At 46.0% G+C, this 26,202-nt stretch overlaps 1 protein-coding gene across 1 annotated transcript in view; it reads left to right on the top strand.

Annotated features, from left to right (window-relative positions):
- The window catches only part of LOC8041626 (low density lipoprotein receptor adapter protein 1), a 28,016-nt gene extending 2,918 nt beyond the window's left edge, over window positions 1-25,098 (top strand). The window contains exons 2-6 of the mRNA XM_002414828.5: window positions 8,745-8,887; window positions 13,107-13,219; window positions 16,658-16,838; window positions 18,051-18,131; window positions 22,904-25,098. Of these exons, the coding sequence (XP_002414873.1) occupies window positions 8,745-8,887; window positions 13,107-13,219; window positions 16,658-16,838; window positions 18,051-18,131; window positions 22,904-23,071 (686 nt within the window). The 3' untranslated portion in view covers window positions 23,072-25,098. The remainder of the gene's footprint in view (window positions 1-8,744; window positions 8,888-13,106; window positions 13,220-16,657; window positions 16,839-18,050; window positions 18,132-22,903) is intronic.
- The last annotated feature ends 1,104 nt before the right edge of the window (window positions 25,099-26,202 follow it).

The raw sequence follows: 26,202 nt of genomic DNA, 5'->3' as shown, positions 1-26,202 counted from the left end.
CTGGTGCCAATTGCAGCATTTTGAACTACCAAGTAATAAAATAAAAGGTCTAAAATCAATGAAAACTTTCTAGCGAATGTGAGAAATCCACATAAAATTACATTATTGTGGTTAAAGTATATTTTGCTATTAAAGTCGCGACTTTTGACAATGGGCAAAACGTCCAATCGTCGCTAAATCTTTCATAACAAAATGCCCAAAAGTAAAAAAAAAAAAAAAAAAAAATTAGTTAATAATTTTTTTATAACATTTAGTTACTTTCATTTTTACGCTCCGTCGTTTTGCCAATCTCAGCTTTTCCAGTTCGAAGGAACGCCTACCTTTTTGCACGTCTGCTCACTGCAGCACGTTTCGTTGGCGTTGGAAGCCGGTGTAATAGTAGTGAGTTTTAGTATTGCGTACACGAGCGAACGCAAGCGCTGTGTGTTTGTGTTAGCTTTGCGTGTTCCACACTGCGCATGCGCGGAGCACGAAATTGAGGTCTTGAATGGCGCATGGCAATGAGGCGCACGCACACAACGTGGGGCACGCAACTCTACCGTAAACGCACATCGCTTGCGTTTGCTTCTATGCGCAATAATAAAACTCTCTAATAAGGTACACCCCCCCCCCCCCCCCCCCCCCCCTACTGGCTGCAGCACAACGTTGGGACAGTGAAGAGTGTTGTTTGCATTCGGAAATGACATTTCACGAGCCATGATCGCGAGCAGTCCCGCCATGCCCGCTGAGCAGGAGAATCGGGGGACCCTCACTAGAGCGCTTCCCGTTTCCGCCGCGGGAGGGCGAGCGTCGAGCTGGAGACGCGAATAAACCATAAAACATTGCACCATCAACAATATCAACAGCAGAAGAAAAACAAATGGTTAAACCCAAAAAAAATAATCAGCCAGATAATAATCAAGTAATGGGCAACTGATCGGACTTCTTATACTCACTGACACAAATTGTCTTTAGTGCTAGCAAATGTATGAGTGGAACCGCACATCTCTTCCAAAGAACCTTCCCTGTGTGAGTGGTTGTGCAAGCAACAGAATCTGCAGAGCCACACTTTCTTGACCTTGCCTTTGTTTGCAATGAAGACAACTCTGTGAGGTAGAATATATCCTCAATGTAATTGGAATTGTGTTTTGTGTAGCATGTTTATACAGCCAGAAGTTAGTTAGTCCCAATGGGCGTCTGGTATCTCAGCTGTAGATGAGCAATTTAGCCTGTGCGGTCCAACCGCTAGCCTGGGGTCTTTAACATGTACCATGCAGTAGTGATACATGGCCACATGCCGGTACAATGCTCATTTAGATTGAAACAGGGTTGGGGATTGAACCCAGGATCCCTGATCGTCTGTATTGGGTTACATGCAGGTCAAAAGAAGCCTGGAGACGTCTTTCATTAAATGCTATGACTACCTTTCCTTTTCCGAGCTTAAAGGGACACTGACAGGGTATTTATGCTCGCCGAGGTTTTTATTTGTACGTGACATATGAAAGCTCAACTACCCAGAACAAAATTTGCGGCTCGAAATTCGGTTTCTTTCTGCCCGAAAACCGCCGATCAAGAACTGGCCGGTTCGAGTCTCGCTCACTCTCTTTTTCGCGGTCACGGGCCGTTTTCTAAGGTATCGATGCAACCACCAAATTTAATCAAAGTCGTGGGTCACTGAAGGCACACACTCAATATTAAAAATAGAAAAAAATATGAAATCCATTTTTTGTGGCTTCTAAAAAGCTGTAAATACGTTGATTGAAAAAAAAAAAGTTCCACAGACAACCGGAAGCATTCTGTGCGTTCGTCGTTCGCGTATCGTGGGACTCGCGGGGACGGCGATGTCAGCAGACGGCGGGCGTGGGACCTCTATTTCAGAACTGTCGTTCGCGGTACCGGCGAATTCTTTCTACCTTTAAAAGAGAAATGTGGGACTGATCAAAAGAATTGGTATTCATCCCGTACGACACGCCCGACCACCAAGCCGATTTGCACGAAGACGTCACCGAGCCGTTGCTCCCTTCTCGTGGCTGAAGAAATCGCTCGCGCAAACGTCAAGCACGACCTGTCTACTTCGAGTTGAATATGCACGCGTACGATTTCTTTACTAGGTGCGAATGTCGCCAATCCGTGGTGCTTCCCGACTTCGACCCGGGAGTGCTTTTGTCTCTTTAAGGGTTTGGGCCATGACTATTCACAGTTGTTGCATACTCGTTCATGTTTGGCCACTTCCAAGTGGAAGCGCGTATTTGTGACACTTTTGACACTTCTCTGGTGTTCCATCCATGATAGACTCATTCAAACCCAAGCCTGTTCGTCCTGTGCAAAGATATCCCTCAAACGAAGGGTGCTGTGTCCAATAGGCCAGCAATGCACCAGACATTTCTGTTTCTGCCTTTTACTTGGCCTTCGTACCATGCCAAAATTACAGAAAGGAGGATACCTAATGTTAAAAGAGTAAATTGCAGGCAAGGTGGTGAATGTCTTCCATACTCCAGCATGAGACAAGGCAAAAATAAAATAACAAACATACGCTCAGACCGTCTCAATGTCCTAGGTAGTGTTGAGGCACTGTGTGTTTATGTCCATGATTTTATTTTTGCCACGTCTCCGGTTGAAGTATGGATGCCTTGTGTGTTTCCTACAGTGTGTACTATGTACCGTTTGCTTATGGCCTATAGTTATTGTTCCGAGTATTTTTTTTTATCAAATAAAGTGAATCAGAAAACCCCTTAGTAAAATTTTCTTCAGCTCGAGTTTCTCCAAACAACTTGGATATTTGTGAAGTCGCGGTGACACCAAATAATCTGGAACCCGATGTCTCAGTTGGGCACTGAGAAGAAGCTGCCGTAATGTCCCGAGAGATAGCACGCCTAAAAGCAAGGGCAGATTGGGTGAAAATGAGGAGTAAGCTCACTTTCGGTGTGCGATCAAACAAGTTTTTAAAAATGCTAATTTTATTTGTGACCTGCCTAGCTTGTTTTCACCTTGAGGACCAACGGAGCATAGAAAGCTGTCCTTCCCAGTTTGCAAAGTGTGCTTAACATCAATTTTGCTGGGGTCACCATTGGCCAGAGCCCTGCAGTTACTAGAGGTGGGCTATCTTTCGGTGGTTTGGAAATAATAACAAATTGTGCAAAAATGGGTGCGGGTTATCTTTTGGGGGTGGGGCATCTCTTGGGATATTATGGTACTCCTAACCTCAGTTGATTAAGGGAGTAAATTTATTGATATGGCAAGGACGACGGCAAAATGTATACCTGGGTGATGACAGAAGCCAATTCAAGCATGTAATTGTGCTAGCCGAGTTTCCAGTCTCAAGCTTTGATTAATATGCCACTCTTACTGCAAGAAGGCAGTATTCCTACAAAAGCAAATTTTATACTTTGCAGATTTCATACAAATGTTGCTCACAATTAAAAATGGGTTTTTGTATCTTCTGATGTGTTTGTGTGTGTAGATATTATTTTTTATTTGAGATTATGGAGAGTTAAGGTGTAACAAATCTATATATTCTGATAAATGGCAAACTCCAGATATTCAGAAAGTTTGCCAAAAAGATTTCGATAATTGTGAATTTGATCTCATAAATAAACTCTGAAAAAGAACCCTCAGATTTTGAAGAAAAATGTGCTCCCACAGCCCAGAAGCCTAGTTACATAACAAAGCATCGACAAGCCATAGTTTGGATGATTGCTTAGCTGAACACTGCACCATTAACAAACTTTCTTCACTAGTAACCAAACATGTACTTTAAGAAAGACTACAGCAGGGATGGGCAGTATTTCAAATACAAGTATTTGAAATACGAATTTCAAATACTTTGTGTATTTTGCAGTTGTATTTAATTACAAATTGGGTAATGTATTTGGCTTGTGTATTTAAATACTAAAACATGGGTATTTCAAATACAATTGTAATTAAATACAATTTTGTGAGCGAAAATACATCTTGTTTTTATGCATGTGGTTGTAAGATATAGTCTTCATCCTGTATTCGGCCATGGGGCTTTTTTTCTTTTTCCCCTCCGGCCTTATTTTAAAGGCACTGTCCAGAGCAGGAAGAAAACTACGTTCTGTACCAAATGCAGTGTCTCTCAATCAAGCAGAAGCGTTTAGTGACTTTGAGATTACGGTGCTAGTCCAGGTCAAGAATAGTGACGAAATCAACGTTCACAGGCAGACTGGCTAAACAAGTGCCTGTGACAACTTGTGATGCTTTCCAGTCTGATTTCCATCCATATTTTTGCCCGGAACATTTTAAACGCGTGGGTCGTCCAGATCTTCGTAACGTGTGCGAATTGCAACAATAAAAAATTCTCTAGCGAGTGCTACGCGTCTTGGTCGTCTCGGTTCTTTGTTGGTCTATACCAAAATGTAATCGACAAAAAAAAACTGCTTGAAGCTCTTTACTTTTTTCACCTATTATGTCCAAGCTGATTACATTTTTTTGTGATTATATTTCTATTACGTTACTAGAGCCTCGCACACTAACTCCCAAGTGTGCAATGCAAAATTAAAATGAGATACCCAGAAACCCGTTGCAGGTGCCTTGAAGTCGCTGACGCAAATTTTCAGGAATGTATTTGGAAAAGTATTCTGAGGAGACCAAATACATTTGGTTGTATTTGTATCTTGTAATTAAATGCTTTTTTGGAAATGTAATTGGATTTGTAATTAGATACATTTTTGACGAAGTATTTTGTATTTGTATTTCGATACATATTCGGATGTATTTTGCCCATCCCTGGACTACAGCATAGTGCACCTTTGAAGGAAGAATCCACATTTTGTGCAATGCCAATGCAGTCAATCGACTCTTGGTTTGTCCTAGATTCCCTCCCTAGCCCAGGAGTTTCTTCGGCTGTGATCCGTGTGTCTAGTTGCCTATCTTACTGTTTGTTATACAGTTGAATCTCGTTAATTCAAACTCTTAATTCTAACTTGCGGATAATTCAAACTAACATGCAGGTCCCATCCTACCGTAAAATACCGAAGAAACGCCCACCCTCATTTTATCGAAACACGTGTAAAGCCAACTATGGGCGCTTATTAGGGCACTTGATGTGTACTTGCCCAAATTTTCGAATTTCAAAAATGTTAATAGTGGGCGCTTGTACGGGTATGGGCGCTTCCTCGGTATTTTATGGTATGTGTCTCTATGGGAGGAAACTCTCGGTAATTCAAACTCTGCTTTGTTCAAACAAATGTTCGGTCCCCCGCGAGTTCAAATTAACGATATTCGACTGTATTAGTTTTCTCTGCATTTTTTAAGAACTATTTTAGGGTTAAATGAGTTGCCTGTTCTTTGTGGTTTTCATTGGCTTATGGCTTAATGCATGCTTGAGTCTGCTTGCTTCTTCTTTGCTTCTTTCTTTCTTCCCCTTGTTAAGGGGGTGGGTTTTGTGGTTATGCAACAGTGTTGTTCTTGTATCTGCAAAAATTCTAATAAAATAAACAATTTTTTTTATTTTTTGAGGAACCATGTTTTAAGGTTTACATAAATAAGCTATGCATTTTATGAAAATGCGACACTAGCAGATTGCATAGAACACGAAAGTTGGAGACTGGGGCACTGAAAATAACTGATGGCAAGGTAACTAGTATGCACATGAAAATAATTAAATTTTGTGGAAATAGTTTGCACATTTTGGTGGACCTAAACAAATGTTCTTTAAAATTGACCTTTTTATTTTTTCTAGGCCATGTCCTCGCTAAAGAAATAGCAAAAATGCACAGGAAGTGGCAGAGTTAGCGTGAACAAGCGAGTGACATTTTTTTTTTGTGTGTGCTTGTCTCAAAGCCAAAATGCTATTATCAGAGTTACAAGTGCTGTGGAATCTGCATGGGCACAAACTTAGGAGGTAAAATATCCTCAAAAATTTGTCTGAGTAAATGTGAAAAACAACCGATGTACTCTTGTGCCACCTGCTTCGTGAAGTGTACATGTAAGTGTAATTATGACCCGCTTGTCGTTGTTGCAGTCTATGAAATCCTAGATCCAAGCCCTAAGCCGAAGGTATCCAACACATGGGTTGCACGTGACGTCATTCAAAGAGCGCTCCGATGACCACCAGAGAAGAGGGGAAGAGGGAGCTCCCCTCTGGTCACAATCTTCTTTTGTGCCTCACGGATTTGCACAGACGTCGCTATTCTCCTCCCAGAAGATTATAGAAGATTAACCCGTCACTCGAACTTCTTACTAAAGCAGCTTCCCTCTCTTCTTACATGGTGGTAAAAAGTATGCAATGTGACGTCAGTGCAGCAACCCATGTTCCTTGTGGATGTCTGTTTGCTGCGGGCTCTGCTTACCCAATGTAGAGTCTGCTACAAGATGCGGAGGGAATAGCCAACAAATCCAGTCCAGGCCCTGGATTGGATTGGTGTGGATTGAGAGCTCAACACTAGGCTAGATCCAGTTATAGCTACTAGATTTAGTAACAAATTGGAAAGCCACAGATCCCAATCCAATCCAAGCCCTAAGCTGAAAGTATCCGAAAGTGTGCATCTGGCGGCCATGTTGCCATTCGGTTATTGACGTGTGTGTTTGAGCGTCGTGTTTTCATCGTGTTTCCTTTCCGGAAGTGGCCTCTTCCCCGACGATGTGGGCGGCAAGAAAGTGCTTGTTTAATCCGGACTGGACGAACCCAAATATTTCGGAATATGCAAGTTGGATTAAGCCCGTGCAAAATTATCCGCACTGTGCCCAATGCTCGATGCCTTGTGTTTTAAAGGCCTTATAAATTTAACTGCCTCTACAGTGGTCAGGAAAATTCAAGATAATAATTTGCTAGACTCCCTGTTATTTTACAGTGGTTGAAATGCTTGGGGGACATTATATAATGGCTACATAGTAATAATTATGATGTAACAATAATGATCAGAGTCCAAATGCAAACTACAGGCCCAAATGAAGCCAAAAAAAAAAGCACTAGGTGGCATCCCTTTTGCTGTAGCCTGGTCATGTCTGATTATTTATTTATCTATTGTTTCTTCGAGACCCAGAGGCACTGCAGATGGGGAGAGCAACACAGAAGTTAACGGTGTAAAAAATAAAAATTAGGCACACCTGACGAACAAAATGATTTCCTAAAAAGGCGTAGGGTCCGTGATGGTGGCTATTGAGCTGGGAAGCTGGTTTCAGTCTTGGGATGTACGGGGAACAAAAAGTGAGAGAGGAACTTGGAACCTTGTGCAGATGATCAAGACAAGAGGAAACATACGAAGAGCAGGTGACTTATTTGTAAGATTGGACAGAATGACGAACGATTTTATGAAATAAAGGGAGACGATAAAGTTTTTAGCACAGGGATAAGGGCAGCAATGATTAAGTAGCTTTTATGCAAATCACGCCAGCAGTGCAGCGGTTGTAAGTGAAAATAAAGTGAGTGGTTCCATTTTCATGAGAAAATGCTGTCACCTGACATGCTGTTAGCATTAGTGGAGATACGCCAAACATGGTTGTTCCAGGAGAGTTTGGAAGCCCTCTACTCATCAAGATATTTGTAAAAAGCTGCTGGCTGTAAACGAGCCTGCTTAAGAAAATATTAGGGCCGTTTATCTTTCAACTTCCGGTCACTCGAAAAAGCAAAGTGATAACAGAAGATACGCATGCATCTGCGCAGTAAAGTAGAATCTCACGGTGCCCCCTCCTTATACGATTGGTCTCTTCATTCATCAATGTTTGTCTAGCTTGTGTGTAGCTGTGACACATTCAGTTGACGTCGCTGCCAAGTGCCAGCATAGCACTGTATTTTGGTTTCTCCAAGCGGAAGAGAAAGATGCTGCCGAAATTTACAAGTCTGCACAATGTGTACGAAAAAAACTGCATGAGTGACAGTTTTGTGCAGGAATGGTGTCGGAAGTTTCGGGAGGGACAAACAGACATCCACAAGGAAAAGGGTCAGGGAAGGATCTCTGTGTAGATTGACAGTCTCTTCGAATGCCCGATGGAGGGGCTGATAACCCAGGCGGTAACCTTCTTTGAAAAGGCATCCGAAAGCTTGCTCAACGTCACAATAATTTACTTCATCTGTGCGGTGATTACTCAGAGTAGCTGCAGTATGTACTTAAATATTGCATATAATAAGACATTTTCTTTTACCCTTGCTTTCCTTACAAGTTCATAAAACGTTGAAGAAAACAGAAAAAAAAACAGCCCTTAAGTTGTAATATTCTAAGAGATATCCCACCTAAAATTTAGAGCAAATTGAATGAAAATAAAAAAAATAAGCTATCTTTTAACGTCTAATAAAAAAAAAAAGCTGAAAAAAATGTTACTTTTAGATTATATGATTTGCCAAACTTGTTATTTCAGCAAGGGGAAAAAGCAGCACTGTCCTTCCCAGTCAGCAATGTTCACTTATCTCCCACTGATGGCACCATTGGCCAGGGCGCTGCATTTACTAAAAGTGGGCTATCTTTCGGGGTTTTAAAAAGAAAAAACAAATCATGCCAAAAGGGGTAGGTTATTTTTCGAGGGTGAGACAACTTTTGGGATATTCTGGTAGTTAGATTTGGCAAAAAGTTGTCGAGACTCGGTTCTAGACTAGAGACTCGGTTCTAGACTAGAAGTAAGCACTGGTAGATAGTAGCACGGGCGTCGGGCCGGAATACGCGGGCAGTTGCTTCTCCCTTTCGGCACCGTGACAACAAAGGTAGGGAGAGGTCTAGATGAGGCCTAAGGCAGGAGAGTGGAAAGTACTGCGTCGACGCTTTGCCTTTGTCCTGAGCGGGCGATGACTTAGCGGGTGTCCCTCCGCCCAGAGCTTGCTGAGGAGTGGGTGGGCATCCAGCAGCCCGTGCTGGAGGGCATCACCTTCTACGCCAAGTACCTGGGCAGCACCCTGGTCGAGGAGCCCAGCGGGGACAAGGCCACGGCTGACGCCATCCGGGCTATCATCGGCATGGTGAGGGCCAATCTTCTGGGGAGTGCTCATCCCCCGTGGGACGTGTCCCTACTTCTATGCCTTGTTCCATCCTACCTTAGCACAGGGCAAATGCTATGGCACCTTCGAGCCAATTGGAGCAAGGAAGGCAAAGCGCGTGACAGCCCTTACGGAGAGTATGGGAAAGAAAACATAACCCAAGCAGGTGGAGAAGTGGGGAAGGAGGAGCCTCCCTCTTACCTGGACCTTTTTTGCAGCGACAGTTGTTATGGGCTCTTACCACCACTGAAAATGACGTCCGTTGTTGATGTCATAGTTGATGATGTCGTAGTTGTAGTTGTTGTCGTTGTTAAGGTTATAGTTGGCGTAGTAGGGCGTAGGGTGTCTGTCGTCGATGTTACTGAATCCTCGAAAAAGATCACGCATCTCCCGCGGGAATCGAACCTCGGTCCGCTGCGTGCAAAGTGGGGGCGTTACCACAGAACTACGCCATAGCGTTAACAGCCTGCTTTATACTTGAGGTTTTTGTAGTACTCTATGCCCACTGCACGCGCTCTCTGGAAAAAAAATAGCCGATGACAAAATGTTGTTGTAGTATTGTGTACGGCAAGAGCTCGTGCCGCACATTTTCTCGTGCTTCGGACCAAAATGGAAATGAAAGCGTTTGTAACGAAATGGTCAGATGTCTGTTTTGTTCCGTACGCTTTTGTTCACACACCCAAGGTGCGGGAACGCGACGTCAATGCCCAACGACTTCGCCGTGACGTTTCACAGCTGTCGCTGTGACTACCATAGATGAACGCAGGACTCCTGAATTTTTTTAGAGCGCAGCTCTTAGGCACCCGTTTTCAGCTTGAGTGGCGGCGGCGGCGGCATAACCAAGGTCACCCCAAGGTCACGTGACCCCCAGGTAATGTGACCCCCCCCCGAGGTCAGGTGACCCCTCCCAAGGTCACCCCAAGGTCACGTGACCCCCCGAGGTCACGTGACCCGCCCCCCGAAGTCACGTGACAACCCCCCTCCCCCCTGAGGTCACGTGACCCCCTCCCCCCAAGGTCAGGTGACCCCCCAGAGCATATTAAAGAATGAGGGGAGGAGGAGGAGGAGGAGGAGGAGGAGGAGGAGGAGGAGGAGGAGGAGGAGGAGGAGGAGGAGGATGGGTACTACCCTCCCCTCAGTACCCTTCCCTCCCCCTCCTCAAGAGCTGCGCTCCAATTCGGCGTTCACTTTTTTGTGTGTCCCACACATCATTTTTTTTTTCTATATGATTAGCATGTCATTTAAAGTTCATACAAAAGTGACTTTCCTCTCCCTTTTGCACGTGACTCTGACAGTACTGCACACAACTGATTGGACTGGTGCCCAGGCAACCTTCTCTCCAGCGTTCGTTCTGTTAAAGTGGATAGAAGTGGGAAACTCCTGTCACCGGCTATGCTGAGATAAAGTGCATACTTGTGTCTCCCTGTGACTTGCTGATTGGCTCTCTGGGACTGTAGCCCTCGCTGTCTTCCAAGTCACGGTGGGATGGAGTACATATAGGAAATCTTAGGGGTCTCTGTTGCGTATATGAAAAGAATTTGATGGTTTTCAGATTTTCGGGGTGTTTGAGCAGTCAAAGCGATGTGAGTCAAAAGCATGGTTTATTTAGTTAATTTTGAACTTCCTAAGCTTTTTTCTATGTTGCTGAATGTATTTGTATAACTGCGAAATAGAATAAATTAAAACAAGGCAGTTAGGCTAGTCATGCTACCTGGTGTCTGAAATAGTGTCCAAGCTGTTTAAATCAACCGCGAAAATCGGTTTCTTAACCTATCACATTACGATTTTGTGCAGTGTTGCCCACAGGTGGTGCATTTTTCTATAAAATTTGCAAAGATCGAACTTGCCCGAGGAAAAACTACAAAAAAGAAAAAGGCTTAACTGCTATGAAAGTGCAGCAATGCCACCAATCTTCAAACAGTAGGGCACCCTATGGTTTGAAGACCGGTGGCTTCACTGCGTTTTCATAGCAGTTAAGCATTTTTCTTTTTTTTTTTCCTTTTCCTCAGGTAAGCTTGATCTTTGTAAATTTTATAGAAAAAATGCACCACCTGTGGGCAACACTGCACGAAATCGTAACGTGATAGGTTAAGAAACCGTTTTTCGCGGTTGATTTAAAGAGCCTGGCCACTATTTGAGACACCCGGCAGAAACGTTTAGAGTAAGGACCTGGTCACAGAAGTTGGCAGCCCTGAACCCATGTGTAAGGCCCTCCCTTTGTTTTTTGTTAGCCCAGCAATTAGCCATTGTTGTGGCAATCTGATGACATACTTACAGTCTGCTACAGTCATGTCTCATTAATGTGGACACCTCCATTACCGAGAAAAATCATCCATAGTATGAGTTATTCATAATAATAAATTGAGGTCAAGACAACAAATTATATGAGTAATTGCGTTGTGTGTGTGTTTAGACAGCCGGAAGTCAGTCAGCCTCAATGGGCGTCTGGTGTCTCAGCTGTAGATGAGATATTCAGTAAGTAGCCTGTGCAGTACCACTGCCAGCCTGGAATCTCTAGCGTGCACCATGCAGTAGTGACGCATGACCGCACACCGGTACGATGCTCATCCAGGTCGAAACGGGCAGGGGTAGGGCTTGAGCTCAGGATCCCTGGGTTTTTGCAGCGCGAGGTTTTGCTTCATGTGCTCGGAGCTGGCGTGCGCTAACACACTGGGCCACCGACTGCTGCAAAAGACACCACCGTAAAATCCCGAGAGATGCCACACCCCCGAACGATAGCCCACCCCTATTTTTAGCTTAGTTTGCTATATTTTTAAGCACCGAAAGATAGCCCACTCCTAGTAGTAGTAGTATTGGGATCAAAGATGGCCTTGGCATAAATGTGGCTATAGTCCGTTGCAACCTAAGAACAAAGGGCGAGGGTAAGACGGGCTGGGGAGGAGGAAGCAGACGGAACGCTGGAGAACAGAGGAGGAAACCTTCTCTCTTTAGCGTTCCGTCTGCTTCCTCCTCACCGGCCCGTCTTACCCTTGCCCTTCATTCTTAGGTTGCAACGGACTATAGTTAGCTATGGATGGATATAAGCAAACGTTGCTGACTGGGAAGTACAGTTACCTTTGCTTCATTGCTCCTCTTTTTAAACTTTCTTGATTGTGCATTGAAAGTTAGCCCACTCCATATTTTCACCTGATATGCTCTTGACGTTAGGTGGGCTATCTTGGGATATTACAGTATTTATGTTTAGGACATGGTATAGTGGCGAGACAAGTACCCTGCCTTTACTTTTATGCACGGGGAGTACACATCACTTAGGAATGTTCTGCAGGTTTGTCATCCACGACCGTGACAGACCTAGGAAAAGGGCAAATGACCCATTGGGCCTGGAAGCCCCGAGAAATCGAACCAGTGTTCGATGCCCTGGTCTCGTCTCTTTCTCAGGAAGGGTAGCCTAGAACAGAAAGTACTGAAGCTCAGGGTGTACTCCGTGACCCAAGGGCTTCACTAATCCTTTTTTTTTTTTATTTATTTCATGTTTGTGGGCCATCTTGATAAAGCTTCTGTCCGTAGTAATTAGACAAAAATGCTCGTACTTACCCACTTTATTCCTAAAATGGTTGTCCGTTGTCTGGACTATGGGTTGTGGGGGGATTAGCATGAAGAAACTTTTGCTAAAACAAGCCCTGCTTTGGTCTCAGCACACCAAGGAAGGTAGCATAATTTTATTCATGTCATCCGAGGTTCCAAACAAAAACGGGCAGAAACTTGGTCCAAGCTCTTGGGAACGTGGAAGTTCTGCTATAATCCGTTGCAACTCAAGAAAGTAGGGCAAAGAAGAGAAAGGCCGGGGAGGAGGAAGCAGACGGAATGTTGGAAGGAGCAGGAGGTTTCCCCTCTCCTCTCCAGCAATTCCGTCTGCTTCTTCCTCGCAGCCTTCCTTTTACTTTCCCTACCTTTTTGAGTTGCAACGGATTATAATCACATCTGTACTTCGTTGCCGACTTGTTTTATCTGACAACTGAATCTCGCAAGGACCACTTCATGCAGCGTACGAGCCGTGAGCAAAGCTTAAGTTTTCCTTGGGGGTGTATAGAAGCAAATGTTTCGTTAAACGGGAGAAGCAGCACTCGTTGTGGCTCCAGCTGCCCTGCAAAGAATACTTTTACAAAATGGCCCTGCTTCAGATTCGCGAGTGTTTCCGGAAGTGCCGAGGCATTTGGGACCGAGCGCACGTGTTCTGCAGGCCAAGGCAAGCGGGAAGAAGCTGGCCAAGGTGGCCCTGACAGTGTCCCCCAAGGGCATCTCGACGAGGGACGTGGCCACAGGAGAACTGCAGCTGGACGTCTCCATCTACAGGTGACGCTCGGGGGGAGATATCTCTGCAACCAAGTGTACAGATGTTTCTCAGATGTTTCGAATACAATGCCTGGAACGCGTCTCGCAACTGGTGTGTTTACTGCTTTCTAGAAAGTGGTCTCTCAATTTCTGCCCGATGACGGCGAAAAATGTCACATTGACGCCGGTTGTGATCCTGGCTGTGTTGCAGCGGCACTCGTGGATATGGCAAACGCCCGTTCTGCCGAAGGTCACTCTCCAGCTCGTGGAGTCCGTGGAAGCTCGACAGTCCATGGAAGCTTTGGCAGCCGGGAGTCGAAACTCTGGGACCACGGCAGCACTCGCGTTCGCTCATGCTTGTCGCTAGGAGTTCTGGCATCAACTGGGTCGTGACATCCGACGGCGTGACACTTCGGTTTCTGTGATGTCATTTGTCGCCACTTTGAGACCACTTTGGATGTATGACTGGAATAGAACGCTAAGCACACTAGTCGAAGACGCATTCCAGGCACCACGGTTTCAACAGCCGCGTCTCGACTTTGTGTCTGTTGCATGGAATCCAGTCACGATGTTGTGCAATAATTTAATTGAAAAAATGCAACTCAAATTTGTAAAAATTTTATATAATAAATATATTGGCCGCCATCGCTTATGCAGCTGCGATTCGCTTCTGGCGGACCTCGGTCCATTTTATTTGCGTCTTGAAAGAATCGCGAGAGATGTGCATTTCCTGCATGAGATTGTGCGTGGTTCCAACGATTGTACAGAGCTGTCGACGACGCCTAGGTTTTGAGTTCCATCTGGGCGGACCTCAAACGGCCGGACACATTTTATCCCGACATACGGGCCACCTGCCCCATAACACGTTTCCAACAGACGTGTACTGCCGTGTTGGACATTTTTGTTTGATTTTCTTGTTTGCCATGATCCAATCTCGCTTGTTTTTGTGTCTTTCATAGACAGTGCACTGCTGCCCAGGCCTTGGCCGTTGGCAGGCATAGAAATAAGCATATCTAGCTATCTATAGACGTTCAAACAGTGTGCACAAAGTCTGGCATCAAACGAGGCATCCCGTCTCTGCCGTTGAGAGGCTGTCTGGGCAGTGCACTACAACTGCTAATTCGGAGACTTCGGCGTGCATCGTGCAGTGGTAATTAATGCAAGCGCACTCGAACGCAACACCCATCTGTATCAAAATTGGCAGGGGAGCACTGCCAATCTTCTGCAAAGATTGATAAACCCCGAAAGGTAATGCCAAGTTGCAACCAGAAACCCCGGAATTGGAGTTGTCCTTGAAAAAGGAAAAGCAGCTTTGTGGGAAGAAGTCTTTTTCTGCAACTTTATTTTGTGTCGACTCGGAACACGGTTCACGCTGAGGTGTCCATGAGACTGTTCCTTAGGGAACCAGGCCCCTTATCTTTGTTCTCTTATTGATACCAGGCCAGTTTTGAAGTATTTGGGTTACGTGCATGTTCTCCGTAGAGTGGAAAATCTCATGCCCACGTATTGTTTTCTTCGCCGTAAGCCCCACGCAAAAAACTTTCAGCCTTTCTACTCTGCTGAAGAAGGAAGATTAGCGAAGCTGTACTGTGGTGGGAATGAAGTAATGGCCGACCGCAAGTCGGCAAGCCAGAGTGGAAAGGCTGGAAAAATTGCGCCATCTATGAGCGACAGCAGCAACCAGACAACCGGCAAGCCGGTTGTCTGGTTGCCACCGTCGCTTATAGATAACGGTAGCTGTCCAGAGTTTCGCGTCATCATTTGTTTGCTGATGGGCAGTATACTGGGGAAACTAGCCCTTAACAGCTCCGCTGTAAAAATAGTCAGCGAAAAACACCAAACTCTTGGGAAAGAGTAAACCCGAGGATACAGAACACCATATTCTAAGAAAAATAAACTCATGAACACGAAACTGTACCTGTGATTCTGTGTGTGCAGTGCAATATTTCTGTGCCACGTCTCGCCGAGGCTAAGTAACACCTACCTGATGACAAAGCCATAGTGCTGAATTTTCTACATTGCGTACCGGAGACCAGCGCGGGTTGGACACGACTGCGGCGCCCGGCGATTGCACTTGTCCAATCAGTGAGGACGTGACTCCCAGCCGAAAGTTGTTGCTGCACTTGTGTCCAGTCCATGCTCTGTGCTGGCTTTTGGTGAGTGACACAGAAAAACACGTCACTTTGGACTCTTTATCTTTACTTAGTTTTACCGTAACTTAGCAAACAACGAAGTCTGTGGTCCAGTGAGCCAATCAGGATGTTGGGGGGGGACTCTACCTCACCAGTTGCGCGCAGTGCTGTCAAAGCCACGGGCAGGAGAGAGAAAAACGCCACTTTTGTATGAATATTGAATGATGGTCTAATCTCCTAGACCAGTGGTCTCAAACTCATTTGAGTGTGGGGGCCAGATAGCCCACACCGGAAAGGTCGAGGGCCAATGTAAAAGGAGGGGGGGGGGGCTGGGGGGAGTCGAAATATTTTAAAGAGAAGAGACGTTGTGCTTTATGCTTTTCGTAAACTCACAGTTTTGCCAGTTACATCTTTAGATTTGGTTTATCTATATGACTACCTTAGGACCTGACCTCATGTGATAACAAAATATAAAATGACACCGCCCCGCCAATGTCCTGGCATTTTTAATGGTACAAGAGAGCAAGTACACCGTCGTTTTCGTCGCTCAATTCATTCAGGAATTAACGAAGCTCAACGTGTCTCTAAAAAACACAATCAGTTTATTTGAGTGTTCTTGCATTTCTGGAGATTTTTTATTACAACATTGTGAAGAAATACTTGTCTTTTAATGGTGATATTGTTTGAAGGCGAGAATCCCGAGCTCGTATATTTATCTTTGGCAATTTCTCCTGCTCATCGAGAGTTTGTGCAGTCGAGATGCATCTTTCAACAAATAGCTCGCGCTCGCAGCCGAATTGTTGTACATTGCAAAAAGCTGAGAAGCAAAGAATGAAGCGAAACAAAGGGCAAATCAACACAGATAAGTATAAACTATGTGAACACGTTAAAGGAGCAGAGCTACTTTTCGAGCTACTTTTCGACGAGATGAGATCAGTATGGCACATGCCATTTCTAGCGTTCAAAACATGGGCACCGGAACTCGTAGCCGGTTGTCTGCGGGCCGTGTCCTAGAGAGTCGCGGGCCGCGTGTTTCAGACCCCTGTCGTAGACCTAGGGGGAGAAAAGTGACTTCTGGGACACACAGAAGAGGGTCCGGGTGAGAGCAGAGCCCTTCCTTCCCTTCTTCTCTAACTGCTTGGGTTACACTTGTCCCCATACTTGTGGTAAAGGCTGTCTTGTGCTTTGCCTCCGTCACTCTGAATGGCTTGAAGGGGCCACTCAGATGGGGGGGGGGGGGGGGGGGGGGAAGTTCGATTGTCACCACCTTCCCCGATCCGGCGAAGCCGTCCTTGCTCTAATGCTCGTTGCCATGGTCCCCCCGCAGGATCTCGTTCTGCTCAGCGGATGCCAGCTTCGACCGGGTGGTGGCCTTCATAGCAACGCACAGCAACGAGGTGATGGAGTGTCACGCCTTCTTGACGGCCAAGCGCAAAGTGGCCCAGGCGGCGGCCCTCACCATCTCCCAGGCCTTCCAGGTCGCCTACACCCTCTGGCAGAGCGTCCAGGTGCGTGCCCGTGTCTCTCTACAGGACAGTCTGGACAACAATTGGTCCCTTGGCGGTGGTGGGGCAAAACAGTCCTAGCCTCGTCCAGTTCTTCTTTCCCGGAGCCAATACCATGAGCCGGCATCGAAAGACCGCTAGAAATTTTTGGTTGAGTGTGGCTGGTAGCATAGTCAGCTTTGTAGCGCCTAGGTTTCCACGTGTTAGTGCTGTATTTTCCAAACAGTAGCCCAGTAGTAGTCGGCACCCAATACATAGCCCGCACCCGCGTGGAATATGCACTTGTTGTACATTGCATATGCAACATCTTGCATATGATGCATATGCGCTTGTTGCGTAATCAGTGGGGAAAAATGTTTTCTACGGAGCACTGCTTTAGAGATGCCCTCTTTATTAGTGCACATAGAAATGTGAATCATGTAGAAATCATTAGTAACATAACCTAGCATTTGCGAAATCCGTCGTGTCTCGTCATAATGAACGATCTTGAAAAAATAAATCTTTGTATAATTAGCACTGTGGATAGTCTGCACCGTGCAAGATTTAAGCTTTCAAACGTGTATAGCTCACGGACTATAGTCTGGAAAATACGGTATGCGGTTTCCATCAATCAAGCTTTTAACGCAGAATGTGTTTTACGGCTGGGTTCGAGGCCTAGAGCATCACAAAGTGTTGCGACAAAAATATAACGCGGCCAGCTGGCCTTGTCTTACGACGAGAGTTGAATCACTGACCTCTCGCTCAGAATCAGGTGCTCCATCCCCTACACTGGCAGAGCGACTTTGATTAGCACGGTCATAGTAGTTAGTTGATATGTACTTGCATTGCCGCAGAAACTTCGTCGCGCCAAGAGGCACGACGTTTCAAAGTGTGCGGCCTCTTTTTCGGCAGCCTCGAATTGAACAGTAAACTGACTCCTTTTAAAGAGAGTAAAAAAAGTGCGAGAAAGGAAGAGCGAATGAAAGTGTGTCTTCCGAGCTCGGAAAAGCCAATAAATAAATACCCGGCGCGTCTCAAAACACGCCGCACATTTTGCATCTTCCATCTTTGTCCCTAGGATTGGGACCTACTTCATTTTGCCATCCGGTGGCAAAGAAGGCAATGCTGGAGCATAGGGAGAGTACCGTTGCGGCGCCTCACGTTTTGTCACGTAGACAACGCCATTAGTCACGCGCGTCTCATGCATTTGTGACACAGGGGACGTCTTTGTTGCAGGAGGACGCCAAGGTCGAGACGGCCGACCAGCCGGATGCCGCCGGGAGGACCACGCCCCTGATTGACCTGTCGGCAGACACGGTGGGTGCTCCCCGAGACCTTCGGGGCTCAACTTCCTCGGAGAAAGGAACTGCATCGCAAGTTCGTTTAGACAGTGCGGTACCACTGCCAGCCTGGGGTCCCCAACATGAGCCACGCGGTAGTGATGCATGACTGTGCGCCGGTACGACGCTTCTCCTAATCGAAACGAGCAGGGGTCGGACTTCAACTCGGGACTCCCGAGCTTTGTGAGACGAGCTTTCTCTCCACGTGCTTCGAGTTGCAGTGCATCACCACGCTTGGCCGCTGATCTTCAGTTGTATGTATTACATTAAAGGCTGGCTCATACAGACAGCCTAGTGCTAAGTCAACACTAAAAACAGCACTGATGCAACACCGTACAAGTGCTATATTGCTAACATACCACCAAGTGAGTGCTGCATCAGCAAGGTTGACACCAAGGTAGCCGTGCCCCGTATGCATGAACAGGAATCAAAAATTAGGATAGTGATAATGCGTGGTATTTCAGTTGTGTGCTAGGAGTTTCCCAATTCCAGAGGTGCACTTGTCATTTGACTGACCTAGGTGGTTGCCATCAAGACGGGCCCCGCGGGCCTGTTGCGACACCACTTAAAGAAGAGAGAAATTTTCTCTGCGGTGAACCGGGTTTAATGTTTACTGTCAAATCTTGATGTAACAAATTTCGCGGGATTACCGAAAATCGTTTGTTATTTTGAAGTTTTGTCGAAGTGAAAAACTCGTACATCGGCACTATAATAATTGTATTGGAGATGGTAATCAGTTGTTTCCGATCAAAAAGCATTACAGTGTAGACCGCATATAACGTATGTCTCGGGAGTCGCGAAAATCCGCACTATAAGCGGTACCGCACTATAACCAAAAGATCAATATTTCAGGCCAAAATACATGCCACGAGACAACTTACCTTTGTAAAAGAATTTATTTTATGTTAGCTGAAAAATAAAGCTTAGTTTGAGGAAAGTCTTTATCTCACCAGACTAGTACAGTTCTGTCTCAAGTGTGTCACACATTTTGAAAGAAATGAGCGGCTTTTGCCTGGCGCAGCCTTTTAACGGCGTCGCGTGTTCCGGACGGACGTTGCGAGCGTTCAGGATTGCTAACCCTAATCACCTTTCTCCGGAGATGAGAACGCGTGAAAATTCGCATCCTTCATACGGTACGCGCCAGTAATACCTTGAACTTGAGCACACGCATGAAATGCGCCAAATAAGAAATCCGGGCGATGTTCGAGGACACAAATGCTTAGAAATCACCACTGTAGTCGAAGTAAACGAACACGACGACACGGGCGTTTCTGCCGTCTTGAGAGCGCTACCACGACATCGCCGCACGAGTAGGTGGATCTTCCCTTCTAGTACGTGCTGGGTTATCATAGCGACACACAACGAAAATTCACAGTCAAGGATAGCGCTTTTACGCGGAACGATGAGATGCACGCCGTCTACGACGACGATCACAACCGACGCCATGTTTGCGGAATAGAAGCAATAGAAGCAGCCGGCCCGCGACCGGCATGCAACGCGCGCGAACACTTCTCCTCGACCTGCGATTGGTCTGTCGTTGCGGTTGTTTGTTTCTTTGTTTCCAACGCAGCGGAGGGACGCACCATAGCCTATGGACGCACGCACGTGAACGACTCGTGCGTGCGTCCCTCCGTCGCTCTGGCAACTGAAGCCTCTCTCTATGATTCTCCCCGCATTTTCGAGCAACCTCCTTGCCCCGCGAGTGCAGTTTGCGGCTCGCGCCGTCAGCGCCGTTATCTAGTGTCGCACAGGGAAGCGAGCTCGTTGCTCCGGTCGTCGGCGCGGTCGGCGGGCTGTGCCAAAAACTGCACTATAACCGGTATTTCCCTTCGCGCGCCTGCATTTTAAGCGGTATGTAATTACATGGAGTTCTATGGGAGGTGAACCGGTGGTTTAAAAAAAACGCGTTATACCCGGTCCTGCACTATAAGCGGTTACGTTATAAGTGGTCTATACTGTACACGCAATGGAACACTATGTACATATTTAATAGAGGAAATGCGTAATCATTTTTCTGCTAGGGGCAGCACAAATGCTGCAGAATGAATGATTCCATGTCATCCACATCCTTGTGAAGCGCATCGGTCGCATTGTTACATCTTCCAAAGAACGTGTGCAACTTGACGATGGCACTCTCCTCCAAGGGGTCCATGGTAACTTGTCGGCAGCTTGGCTCCACAGTTCGCTTGCATTGCTTTCGTCTGGGTGCTTGCCATCTTTTGGTAGGACTGGCATTTTCAGAAGAGGAACTCGTTGTCAGGAAATCGAACCAAAGCTCATGGCACCAAAAAGTTGGGAGGAAGCCCCCTTGACCCATGTACTGTAACGAGCACCGTATTTAAACAAATATAGATCGACCCATTTTTAAATTTTTGAAAATCTGATGTGAGGGGGGGGGGGGGGGGGGGTCGACTTATAATCGAATCAAAGCATTCCACCGCCGACAAAAACGAAATAATCGCAATGTCAAGAACACCTTGGCTTGTTAAGAGTTCAGCCGGCTGCACCTGTGGCATTGTGCTATTCTGTGCGCTCATTTTACAAATTCTTTTTGTTGTTTTTTTTGTTTAAAGAAGTATTAATGATAGCGATGTGGCAAATTACCTTGAATGCATGGTGGCGAACAGCGCACGGTGCTCCCGACTCCTGGGGGTGGTGGTACTTCTTGCAAGAGCCACTCCGGAGGCCGCTGGAGCAGCCTTACGCCTCACTCCCTGTGGCCTGTGGCTTCTTTTCGCAGTTTTTTTTGCACGATTCACGGTCGCTTGTCGTTTGATTGAGTGTGAAAATCATGCCAAAGCACCAACTACTTTTTTTTTTTTTTTTAATTGACATACGTGATCTGGGCAGTTTAGGTTTTTGGTGCTTGTTTATGGCCATTCTTCATCCAGAAGCAACCAACAACTGCACTGCTGGATGCAAATTCAACTTGTTGGAGCAGGTGGTGCTCCAGTGCAGTCTGCAATGGCTCGGAATCTTAACTGTGTCGGCAAACGGAGAGGGTTCCGCGGGCCAAAGTCTGGATAGGTGGGGATGCCTTCCGGAGTTGGAGGGCAGGCTCACTATGGTACGCTGCAAAAGTGCGCAATCAGTCCCTACCCGTGACGTGCACTGAGCAAGCGCGGAATATGCAGTTGATGCTGTCATTTGCAAAGTGCGAGATTTCTTTAGACAACGCCACGACACGGACGTGTTTTGAGAACGTAGCAGTGATGACGACGGGACCTGTGCGGACTAAAGGCCCGTTCACACTCTTGCGACTGCTTGCGACCTCTTAAACCTGGGTTCCTTAAAACTTCTTAAACCAGAGAACACACTGGCGCCATCTATTGGGAAGCAGTGTAAACTCGGCGGTCCGGCATATTTTTTTTTTATTTCTCGCGCAATATCCTTTCTTTTTTGGCTCGAAAAACTTTTGTCAATGTTATAAACGAGCCTTTCTATGGGTATTATGCACATTTGACCTCGGAAATCCCGCAAAACCTTCGCTTTTGTGAAATGCAGTTCTAGGGTCACCGCATAGATGGCGCCACAATGTCAGTGTGTTCCCTCATTCTAGAAACATTTAAGAAGTTGTAAGAGATCTCGTATCTCTCTGTCGTACTCGGTCGCAAGAGTGTGAACGGGCCTTAAGCATAGTCTCTAGTCGCGGACAGAGTGAGAACGACAGGGAGCAGCTGTAGCTTCCACCGTGCTAGGGCAAAACTAACGACATGAGGTGCTTTGAAGGCAGAAAGGCGATCCGAAGTGTGGCACCAGACAAATATCTGCCAGGCTTTTTGGAGAGATGGCTCCGACAGTGGTGAGGCACTCAACGGCAGCCTGGGCAGCCCCACCCCTCCTTTCTTTTTTTGTTTTCGTCATTGACATTTTTATTAATTTTCTTAGTTTCTTCGTGTGTCATCTCTTGATTTAGCTTGTTAAACACTGAACATGAAAAACATGTATATTCTGTGCCGGGCAGTTATTTTCGAAAGAGTCTACGACAAAATGTTGAATCAAGACAAAACAAACAAGGTTCCTCGCGACTTGTAGCAACTTGCAGTTTTATTTGTAGCCTCAAAGAAAAGTATAGACATGTGGGATCTCCCAAATGCCTAGATCTTTTTAATAACTCCTCCTTAGCATTTGCAGGAAGATGATTCTTCAGGCTTTCATAAGGATGTGAACCATAAACTGGAAAATGCCTTCAGAAACCACTTTGACGTTTGATGGCAAATAAGCCCCGTAGAAAGGCAAGCACGCATCCATTTTAACATTATTGTTTGGCTTTTCAGAGCATTTGAGTTTTAGTGGATCGTTTCGACGACTCCGATAACAATACCCGATACTCGGCCGACCACCTTTGCGCATGCTTCGTATAGTCATTGGGCACCGTTATCTGAGGTGTCAGAACGATTTCTGAAACTCTTAACGAAGCCTGGATCGCATCAAACCTGCAAATCAGCTACATTCTTTTACGGGAATTTGCAGGTTGAATTAGAAATCTGTGCTTCAGGGAATTTGTTATAAGTGTTCAAGGTATCGAGAGACTCACCTATTGTCAACAAGAAATGCAGACTGAGTATTCTGTGGTTCCCCTGGGATTGTCAGGTTACAATGGAGCACTTGCGATTCGTGCAAATGCAAACTGTCGATGAGCTGTTTGCCTACGATAAACAGAAGCACAGGGCCAATACAATTTCAAGTTTCGGTTCACGCTTGCCCGACCTAGCCGGCGAATCAGATACACCGGTGTGTCCATTGCAGGGCGGCTTTGGCCGGCTGAGCCCCGGGGCGTCGCAGCCCCAGGTGTACCACAGCGGCCTGGGACCCCAGGAGGAGGAAGAGCTGCGGCGGTTCGTGGCCTCCGGAGACTGCAGTCGGGAAGGGGCCCTCAAGGCCCTGGACCCGGAGGACGACCTCCTCACCCTCTGAGGGGCGCCGCCCGCCGCCCCGACGGGCCACGTGTTTTGCGCGTTTCGGTTCTCACTAAGGAGCCTGGGACGCGTCTCCGGCCGGCGTGCTCATTGCACTTTAAAAAGCGGTCCCTCCGCTTCCGCCCGACGACGTCTTAAATGTGTCAAGCCGTCGCCGGCCGCAATCTGCTGCAGGCGCCTGTTCTGCTGCAGGTCCCGCATGGAAAGCACTCTTTGGGTATCATTTTCACGTTCGGTACTCGATTCTTCTTCTAAACTCCCGGATAAGTTTGTTTGGAAAGTTCTCTGTTCCGAGGATACCGAGGGACGCAAAAAGATTTTACGAGCCAATAACTGTGAAGTCTCATCGTAATTTGCACATTCTCGCACTTGTTCGCAAGATAATTGAAATCGTGGATTGGCAATAGATTGACATACCATTAGCAAATACTTTTTTGGTGTAAATTATGTATCGAGGCACCAAAAGCTTTTTCTATGGAACATTTACACGTGGATTTAAAACAGCATGCATCAGACCATACCTATGCAAGCACCAAATCTGCCAAGCTCGGTAAAAAAATTCTGACATTTTTACATATGAAATGGAACGCTTTATAGGGTTGCACCTTTAGAGCCTCTGAAATTCATTCCTCCAAGGTGATTGCAACATCCACAGTCATTCATCTCGAATCCCTGGACACTTCGTAACAACCAAGCAGTTCAAATTTAGACTTTAAAAAGCAGAGTGGAAAACCCTTTCAAGGTTTGCAACAGCTCTAATTAATGGTAATAAGAAACAACAAGTTTAAGAAATAGAAAAATGTAACAAGGGCTGACGCATTCGTTTTTTTGCATTCTGATTTTTAAAATCTTTTTTTTTTTTCTTTTTCTGGCTCTCTTCATTGTTTACAATGTTGTGGGGCCAGTTGAGTTTGTTTGGGATCAGCTATGAGAGGCTGTCCACCATGAGAAGGGATCATTCTAAAAGGTGGTGCTGTGGGCAGAGGTGTACACCAGTGATCCACACGAGGATGAATACACGATCCTTGCATCGTATTCGGGTCTTTTGGAATCTCATATTTTGTGTCCTGGACATTCACATAGTAGTGCTTCTAAACATGGTGTCTGGCATCTCAATTTTGTAAGGCTAGTTTGGCGAGTGCGGTGCATACAACTGGCAACTCAAGTTTCTTTTTTCTTTACATCCGTCGGGCACTGGCAGCAATTACTCGAAAGAACACCATTGTGATGCAATCTGAGTGCACAGCACGAGTTTTCTCTTTTCGTGCTGCTGAAGCTGCAACGTGAAGCCTCAACCACCTAGCGAGCACTGCGAGGTAGACAGACGTTCTCAATCTTTGGATCTGCTTCAGGGGTGCTGCGAAGGGTTTGGTGCAGAACTCGAGTGCAGTTTGCCTTTACATTGATCTTGGATGTCCCCTTTCCCATGCACCATTCACGCTGTGTGTTAAGGAAAGTGTGTGCAGCAATGGGTCTCCGACCTACGAGGCCATCTTTATGGTTGGCGTTGGTTGCTAGATTCCAACGCCTCGTGGGTTCGAGTCACGCGGCGAGACTCGAATGCTACGCAACGTTGAGGCTCACTCTGCAAAGCCGTGCCGGCTCGGTTAGAGCCGGGCAGATGTTCTTGCTGCATTTATAGTTTGTGCTATCTGTCTGAAAACATGACTCTTAGGTTGTTTTTAAAAGTGTGCCTTGAAAACTATGTATGGGGAGAGCTTGTAGCCCTTCTCTTCGCGCTGTTGCAGAGATGGGCTTCGCTACAGCGTGGGTTTTTTCGTTGTGCGTCTATCCCGGTGCTGAAATGTTTAATGAGCTTCAGAGTTATTTTTGAGCATAGCTAAAACGTTGTTAGTTCGCTTGCGTGTAACTCCCGCAATCCTTTTTTGGCTCGTAATATTGTGCTCTCGTTGAAAGTTGTTGCTACTTTGTTTCTCACTTTTTTGCTGTTATATACATAGATTTTGGAAAATAGAAGTGGTGCTGTGGCATTTGGGCAACACAGAATAAATGATCTTGGTCATATGAATGTTCATTGTCTTTATTTTTATATGTGGTTAGTACAGTCATTGTTATGCACATATAGTGCACCCTTTTGTTGGGCAACAGATTATTTATGGCTCTAATGCAATAGGACTTTCTAAAGCATTTAGCAACCATGCAATCATTACAAAGTCGTTCAGCCATCCTAACCAGTACTAGTAACATGTGCAACTATCCTCGACTTTCAAATCTTAACCCAAATATTGGTGCATTGGATTCAATCCTAAGTCCAAATGCGGCATCACAAAATCGATAATTGGCGAATTTGTTTGAGGAACTATGCTTAGCACTCCCACTCGAGTCCCCGGTTTATTGTCGAGCACTTTCATTTGATAGTCCCTTGGCTTGACTATGTGCCTCTTCGTCCTGTACGCTGCAGGACACAGTTAGTGTGAACGAAACATAGGCGCTAGTATTGAGGCTTTTCCCAATAACAAGCACCCTCTGGGGGTTTGTCTGCGAATTACAAACGAAGGGCAGTCCAACATGCGTCCGCACAATGGAACCCATTGGCATTATGCTGTTGTATTGGTTTTCGTTTCTTTTTATGACCCCATAATACCAATACTACAAAAAAAGGAATCTCAACAGAAAAGACTAATTACGCAAAAGGATTGGTGCTCACCATTTCCAACGTGCCAGACGGTGCCCTCCGAAAGTGCGTAGGCAGAAAGTAAGACTAGGGGAGAGGCTGTACGTACGCGCAGAAGCTTGGTAGAAAAATGTCGAGAGATAAGCATGAAATTTTACCGCTTAGGTTAGAGCACCAGATAAGCACATTTCAGCACACTACTAGCTTCGACGACAGTGGTTTAAGGGGGACACTGCCTGGGCATGTCTACTTTTGAACCGCTCACTCAATCGGCGTGAAATTTGCAGGTGGTTTTTGTAGCCATATAGAAGGAGGGCATGCAAAGTTTCAGCCCTGTGAACCAATTTTATGAGGTTCTATACTCCCAGGACGTAGCTTTGTATGGAATCTGCTCAATGAATCTATCGTTGAGAAATGGTGTTGATCACCATATATTTTTCTGGTGGAATGCATACTAAAATACTTGTTGGCCGGTTACTATAAAAAATAAACAT

The sequence above is a fragment of the Ixodes scapularis genome, unplaced genomic scaffold (assembly GCF_016920785.2).
Source record: "Ixodes scapularis isolate PalLabHiFi unplaced genomic scaffold, ASM1692078v2 PGA_scaffold2__306_contigs__length_199485367, whole genome shotgun sequence".
Lineage (NCBI taxonomy): Eukaryota > Metazoa > Arthropoda > Arachnida > Ixodida > Ixodidae > Ixodes > Ixodes scapularis.
Note: the sequence above shows the minus strand (reverse complement) of the source record. Positions and strands in the feature narration are given on the sequence as shown.